The sequence below is a fragment of the Gastrolobium bilobum genome, unplaced genomic scaffold (genome assembly GCF_033153095.1).
Source record: "Gastrolobium bilobum isolate Gb01-03AN ecotype WA unplaced genomic scaffold, APGP_CSIRO_Gbil_v1 utg6668, whole genome shotgun sequence".
NCBI lineage: Eukaryota > Viridiplantae > Streptophyta > Magnoliopsida > Fabales > Fabaceae > Gastrolobium > Gastrolobium bilobum.
The window spans coordinates 288,133-295,691 of NW_026898778.1; the positions used below are offsets into that span (position 1 = coordinate 288,133).

At 33.1% G+C, this 7,559-nt stretch overlaps 1 protein-coding gene across 2 annotated transcripts; it reads right to left on the reverse strand.

Annotated features, from left to right (window-relative positions):
* Nucleotides 1-7,239, reverse strand: LOC133284072 (2-oxoglutarate-Fe(II) type oxidoreductase hxnY). 2 transcript variants are annotated; one of them, XM_061481038.1, is made up of 11 exons: nt 6,994-7,239; nt 6,680-6,872; nt 5,730-5,810; nt 5,581-5,632; nt 4,806-4,927; nt 4,196-4,293; nt 3,448-3,506; nt 3,221-3,277; nt 3,018-3,063; nt 1,679-1,758; nt 1-370 (listed from the first exon to the last, which is right to left on the reverse strand). In XM_061481038.1, exons 1-11 carry the CDS (start codon nt 7,057-7,059, stop codon nt 277-279), a joined length of 948 nt encoding a protein of 315 aa, XP_061337022.1. In that variant the 5' UTR covers nt 7,060-7,239; the 3' UTR covers nt 1-276. The 2 variants fall into 2 exon arrangements, with proteins under 2 accessions (XP_061337022.1, XP_061337021.1); XM_061481037.1 differs by having other exon boundaries at nt 5,730-5,807; nt 6,994-7,237.
* Between the last annotated feature and the right edge of the window lie 320 nt (nt 7,240-7,559).

Here is a 7,559-nt window from a genome sequence, read left to right on the forward strand (position 1 = left end):
AGAGAAAGAGAGAAATCACTATTACAAATAGTATAAAATAAAATAAAAATTAATATACTAGACTAGCTTGAGAGGTTCTAAGGCTGAGTTTTTGAACAGGCCTTTTTTTATTAAAACGAATTTTTATACAAGTTCAAGTTTGATTCCAACAACTAATTATACACATATAAACTCAGACATTCACGAATCGAGTGAAAGATCCCTAAAAGACCCCTATTTCATTTACCACCCGTATTTGCAACCCATGCATAAAGAACAAATTTGCAGCTTAGTTCTTCATAACTTGATGGAACATTTCAGATCCCTTTCAGAGCCATACGTGAGCCTGAACCGCTCATTCAGGTAGTCCCCACTACGTATTGGAGGGAATCTGCAGCGAACATTGACAAAAGTTAATAGCATGTTGCGTGCAAAAGTGAAGTTTGAGAAATCTACGAGTTCATATAGCTTTCGACAAAGACCTCGGGAATAATATTTGCCGGTTGTCTCTCTTTTTTTCTGTGTTTGTGTGTTTTGGATTACAAAAATCTACAAGCAGATTACTACCGCACTTTTTCCTTTGGATTGCTTTTATCCACTATTGAGATTAAACGCTTTTGGACTGAATTTGGATGGATTTTTTTTTTTTCTTTCAAAAGCTACTTTTTTTAAGAAAAAAAAATATTTCTAAATTTTTTTTTGTTTAAATGCTTATTTTTAAAATAAACAGAAATCATAAAAAAGATAAAAACCTATTTTTTTTAAAGCTAAAAATTTTAACTTTTAAAAAAAGTCAAAATCAAATATATTTTTTAAAAAATTTAAATAACTTTAACTTTTGTAAAAAATATTTTTAAAATAAACAAGGCATAAGAAGGACTTTTTTAGGAAGGCAATCCAAATAAATGGGTTCTTAGAGTGCGTTTTTTTGGATTTTTCAAAAAAGTAACTTTGATCTCTTTTTTATTTTAGAAGTATTTTTTTATAAAAGTTAAAGCTATTTATATTTTTATAAAAATATTTAGTTTTTGAAAAAAATATTTCATTTTTGACTTTTGCTTTTCTTATAAGTTAAAATTTTTAGCTTATGAAAAAAAGTAAATTTTTGACTTTTTTGTGATTTCTCTTTTTTTTTAAAAGCAGACATCCAAATAAACTAAAAACGAGAAGTGTTATTTTTTTCTTGAAAAAGAAGAAGTAAAAGCTCATCCAAACGGACCTTTAGTTTCGTAGATCAATTAATCAGACATTATCTTCTCATTAAAAAAAATTGACCCTAAATCATCTTATTCAAGAGTTACAATTTTTTAAGAACTTAAAATTCTCCTGTAACGTGTCACGGAGATAAAGTTATATCTTGTTACCTAAAATGCATCATTTTTTCTACTAAAAAAAAAATACCATTTTGGGTTTAAAAAAATTGTAATAATAAAAGATAAATATAATTCTAAAATAAATCATATTATAAAAATACATTTATCTGAGTCTCAAAATATTGCTATTTTGAAACACGAGATAAGTTAAGAAATATTAAATCCATTTTTTCAATTATTTAATAATATATAATTAATTGATAGGGAAAAAACTTTAAAGTGCATCCAAATCCTTTTTTTTTTCTTCCTGAAACTCATTTTCTTATTGCTTACATGCAGTTCAGTCTACCTAAAAGAATCCTAAGAGGAGAACATTTTTTTACTACCTTGAGGGAGATGATTCGCTGCAGCAACTTTCAAAGCATTCCACCACACAATCTGAGGGCGGGTCCAAGAAGAATGCCACCTGCAAAATAACACAACACCATTCATATTTCACTGGAAACGAATAAGCAAATCATGCTAACAAACTAGAAGATCACATCAAAGTGCAAATAAAAGGAAGCCAAATTTGCAATGTAATGGGTAGAATGAGCATTCTCACAATCTATGACATCAGGTAAATTCCTTGTTCTATCTTTTAGGATAAATTTGAACTTAAAGGCTGTTTGAAAAGATGTCATCATCTTATGATACAGTATTTACGGTGGATAATGCATATCCTACTTCTAACTAACTTGTTCAACAATTTAAAATAAACGATAATTTCTCAGTAAAATCCGACTAGAGATGATAGGGATGAGGATAATTTTAATTCGTAACCTTATCATTGCATAATTGCAAATTTATTTCCTGATGTTGAACTCATGACCTTTCAATCATAAAAGAGCAATTTTACCTGTTTGAGACTTGCCCTCTATTTGATTCATTCAATAATATCCATGCTAAGAAACTACTTTAGTTTTAAAAAATTCGTATCCTTTGGAGAAAAGACATGTCATGGTAGAGTGGCACCTTGGTAGCCCAAAATGAAAGAGAAGCTTTATCTAGATGCAATGTCATCTAGCATTATAATTAAGATAGATCACCGACTTCAGTATGAACCTTTTTATCATTAGAATTTGCATGTGACTTTTCCACCCGTACCCGCTTTGTGTGTGTGAGTGTGGAGGGCATGCTCTGTCATTTATCAGTGTCTAAATCAGTATAACCCACTCAACCAATAAAGTTTGTTGGATCATCCAAACATCTCTTCTTCAATTTCCAAGTCCAATAATGAGTATACGAATCTAGTCAATTATCCACATGTCATATAACAAGTGTGAAGCATACTCCTTTTGGTTGGTATGAAGAAAAATAGGAAAATGTAAATTCCATCTGTTCTCTCCTACCATTGAAATAAAAAGCAATCATAAGCTATCATTCTAAAAATAAAGGATTCGCTACTTCTGCAGCAACAGCGATGAAAATTTTTGCAGCAAACATATTTATACTAGGATCCGCATGCGGATTTTGACATTTAAAACAAAAATAAAAAAGTCAGAATCCGCAGTGACAGTAGATGAAATTTTTTGCAACAAACATATTTATACTAGGATCCGCATGCGGATCCCAGATCTTGACTTTCTATATGTTGCTTCAAAATTTCTCATCTAGAGCAACGTAAGAAGTATTAAAGCCAAAAATAAAATAAAGAAAGCAACTGAGAAAGCAGCTAGTAATTACAGAATAGCGTTCTTTTCCTGTTGGCATAACCCTGTGAAGTGTTGACCTACAAGAGCAATGACAGAAACTGAGAATAATATAGACCAGCACACCAAGACCTTGCTTAATATGTACACCAAATCCAATGCAATAGATATTTAACAGCTCTATTAGTAAAAGAAACTAAAAAATAGCTCTTTAAGTTGTTGGATGATGGATTTTACCGGTATAAACAATTAGTCCATCTTTCCATCAAGTCTCCAATGTTCACAATTAAGGCCCTGCATACACAAACAGAAAGCACTTAACACTAGGAAGGAAGAGCAGATAATTGCATAATTTTTAATGGAACTATAGTCTAGAATCTCGAGATAATATCATTCAGCTGTGATTCAAATAGACATAAAAGTAGTAATATATTATTTACAAAGTTACTCAAACATGAACTCACCCCTCTATATGAGACACATCCTCCCAGACTTGAGGTTGCTTGAACTTGTCCTTGCAAATCTTTAAATATGAAATATTAAGGCCTTTGATTATATGAATTGTAAAATTTAATCGAAATTGTAATAATAAATAATGTAAACGTGAGGAAAAGGAAGCAATTCTTTCTTTTGTTTTTAGTACAATTCTAATCTGCAATCAGATTCCTGATACAGGGAGATAGAATCCCCTGCTTGGAAGGAGTTTAACTCCAATTCCTTTCTCTAATACCAAGGACTTACCACAATACTAGAGCAGATAGTATACTAAGGGCTCGTTTGGTGGACAGGATAGGATAAGGGTAGGATATGATATGGGACTGATAAGGATAAGATATGATATGAGACTGATAAGCCTATATCATATCCTGTGTTTGATGAACACCTGATTAACAATCTGATAAGATTATGTAGAAGGAGAAAGGAGAAAGGAGAAAGAAAAAACAAAATATAATGCAATAAATACAAATATATTGAGTAGCGTGAGGATATATTGGATATCCAATATTGGTATCCTATCATGTTGAATCCTAACCCAGCTCCCCCCATAGGATAAGAAATCATGTATTGGATAGGATAAAATGAGACAATAGGATAAGCTAATCATATCCTATTGACCCACCAAACAAGAGATAAAAGTAGGATATGATAAGTTATCCTATCCTATCTTCTTTACCAAGTGCTCCAAACAGGCCCTAAAGGTAAGATGAGAACCTGCAGTCCTGGAACACCGTCAGTCACTAGGAGAGTGACCATACCATAATCTGAATGAGGAGAGGCACCATATATCTCTTCATTAGATCCCAATTCACCTAATGCAATTGAAAGATATAATATGAACATAAAAGTTTAAATAGGATAACTGGTTTGAAAATCTTGTCCCTATTAATAAAACATCAGAAAGAACTTTAGAATGTAATATAAAATACAAACTTTGATTGCCACCAGAAGTGAAGTTCCAAACTCAAATCTAGTTACAACTTACAACTTGTAAAAGGGGTATGTGCAAAAATAAACATGCAATTTATAAATATACCATACAATTCATTAAATATATTGCACTATGTATTTCAAATTGACATACGGATTACTGCCATATTCATGTGCAGTATAGTTCAGGCATCAGAATCCATACTTGAAAATAAAGAAAATATGTTCCATTTTCCAGCATGCAAATTGAACATGAGAAAATTACAATAAGCAAAATAAGATAAATATTAAGAAGGGAAGATAAATATTTGAAGCCACAAACATAGGCATAGAATTATGGGTGTGGTGTTATGTGGTTAAGAAGGTCCAGAAAAGCAAATTAATGCTAATAAACCTGGATAGTGCAAAAGACGAAGAAAAGCTGCTGGTTTGTTTAAGGCGCCTATCTTTTCAAAGTAATCTTCATCCAGATTCAAGGACAGGGCAATTAGAGACAACAGCTCTTTTCCAGCTTCCCTATGGCAGAAAAGAAGAATATAAATTCTAAATTTTATAACAAGAGAAAGAACAAAAGAAAATGTGTATATGAATGTTCAGCCTCCTTTCCTTCAGCATATACAACACACAAGTTCACACACTCACAAAGAAAAGATGTATGAATGAAGTTCTCAATAAATACACAGGCAGCAAAATCTTCCAGTTCTATAGATTAGTGAAATTTTAGAGGAGATCAATTTGGAGTTTTTGATCCCTTAATATCCCAATTTGATATTGAGTTGATACATTTTTTTTTCTCTGTTCCGCTGTGAAGGGTCAGCGGAACTATTTGAATTTGAAATTTCCTCCCAAAAGTCCCCTCCCCCCACCTTTTTTTTTAAAAAAAAAATTCCGCCCCCTCCCCCCGGAAACTTGGATAGCATGCCACGTGGCACAATTTCGACCCCCGGGAACCAAAAGACACCCAACAGTAAAATGTACTAACCCAATACCAAATTGGGATATTAAGGGGTCAAAGAGCCGATTAATTTGCTATTGACACCGTGTAACAAAAGCAAAAACCTAACCAAACAACAGATGTTGAAATTTTACTTTTGCTGGTAAGTAACAATCCATAGTACATATTTGATAGCATAGAATAGAAAAATACTTTGAAGGGTAATAAAACTTACAACAGTTTCCAAAATAAGGATTCCATTGTAGGTCTCCAATTTGGCAGTAATTCTAAAGGGTCCTTGCCAGCAAAAACATCTCAAGTTAAGCTCGTGTAAAACCACAAAATTTTCATTCCTAATCAAATGAATACAAAGGAAAGCCATACCTTCAGAAGGCCATTGATTCAGCTGAACACTTGTGGTATCTTCTAAAGAACCAATGTAATAGCTCTCTTTTGGATCACCTGCTTATAAGGAATGAATGATCAAAGTTTTCCATCTTTCTAGAAAATGAACAATTGCATAAGGACATAGAAAGTTTTCTTTCAGCATTGGCCAAACCCATCATACCCTACATCATTGTCATTCGTTTGTAAGGAAACCAGGTTACTATATACCAAAAAGGCAGATACACGATAATAAACCATAAACAATGCTGGAGGAAGATAAAGAGTAGAATGAGCCTTTCATTGATAAATAAAATACACATCATCATTGATGAACCCGAGGTGACATTCTCATAATGGACTCAAACTTGACCGGTCCCTTGAAATTGGCATTCTGAGCAAGGATGAGCACCAGCAATTTTTGGGCTTTCAGAGTTGTTTTCATAGAGTTTTTAATTATTTTTTAAGGAGAATTCATAATTCCTGTTATTTGGCATTTCAATGACTAATGAAGAGTTTTGTGCACCCCAATTTATTTGGTTATTTTTGCTTAAATAAAGATTACATTGAGAGTTACAGCTACGGTGAATCCTAACTCTTCTGGTTAGCCAATTTGCATACACTTTGGCATTAGTTGTGACATGTTGCCTTGTAATTTGTAAAGAACTATTTCAACCCAAAACCTTAAGTATTCAGTGATGGCTATTTTAATGCTTTTATATTATTCTCTAACACATCCCCACGCAAGAGTCTTTTGGGCTTGAAGCGTAGATATGGCACAAGCCAAAGCTTTTAAGTGAGGGATTTTTTTAATGGTTTTATATATCTCAACATAATTCATGTCTTGGACGACCATATTTTTCTCCATTGGCTTTAGATATTTGCTCAAAAAACAGTTTGAACATTAACAATGTCTAAACTGAACAAAGAAAAAAGAAAAGGAAAAATACCTTTGGAGAGTGAGGTAGGATCAAGATTCTCAGCATAGAGAGGAGTATAACCCCTATATTCCTTGCGGGCCAAGTTCATTTTGTGTTGGAGTGGATGTGAGAAGAACTTGGCACTGTGGTCAAACACTTTCCTCACACACTCATTGTCCACCCCGTGGTTCACAAGGTAAAAGAAACCATACTCAATGCATGCCTATAATTAATAGTTATTATTTTATTAACACAAAGTTCAACTTTTAATCAACACATGACAATTATAATATAATCTTGAACTTATGGGAAAATCAGAGAAGAGAAAGTGATGAATTCAAAACCTGACGAATGGAATTGGCTGTGGAAAGACGATCAGGTGAAGAGAGGTCTATGATAGGAAGATTCATCCCTCCTCTGCTTCCTCTTCCTCCACTCGTTTTAGGTCAATTTTATAACTTCTAATTCAGCTTCAGTTAATTATTGATGAAGCTTAGCATTCAATATAATCATGTCACATCGAAACTTGGTCAATCATGTGATGTTTGACTGTGACACCCCAACCACTGCATAGGAAGTAACCGCTAGGATGATGGACCGCCGTATAGTTGGATAATTGGATAAGAATGTGTATCGAAATTAAAATCTTCTACCAACGGGTTGGCTGAACTGGTAACTTACTTGGGTTCGTTTAAGCAATGACTCGAGTTCGAGACTTTATGTATGTAGAAATTTTTCGCTCATAGACTCACCTGTCAATGCTAAGTAACCTACCCGGGTCAGACTGGATATAGTCGGGGCGAAGCCCCGAAAACCAGTGGAGCAATCCAAAAATAAAATAAAATAAAATTAAACTCTTCTAGAAAAATGAAGAAGAAATTTTATATTTATTGTTGTCAAATAACAACAA

What these genes read in the sequence shown, in the direction of transcription:
- LOC133284072 (XM_061481038.1), bottom strand. Translation starts at nt 7,059, where the DNA reads ATGAATCTTCCTATCATAGACCTCTCTTCACCTGATCGTCTTTCCACA. An exon ending in GAATCAATGGCCTTCTGAAG is followed by an intron (nt 5,633 to 5,729) that starts GTATGGCTTTCC and finishes AGGACCCTTTAG; the next exon opens with AATTACTGCCAAATTGGAGA. An exon ending in CAGGAAAAGAACGCTATTCT is followed by an intron (nt 1,759 to 3,017) that starts GTAATTACTAGC and finishes GTTATTTTGCAG; the next exon opens with GTGGCATTCTTCTTGGACCC.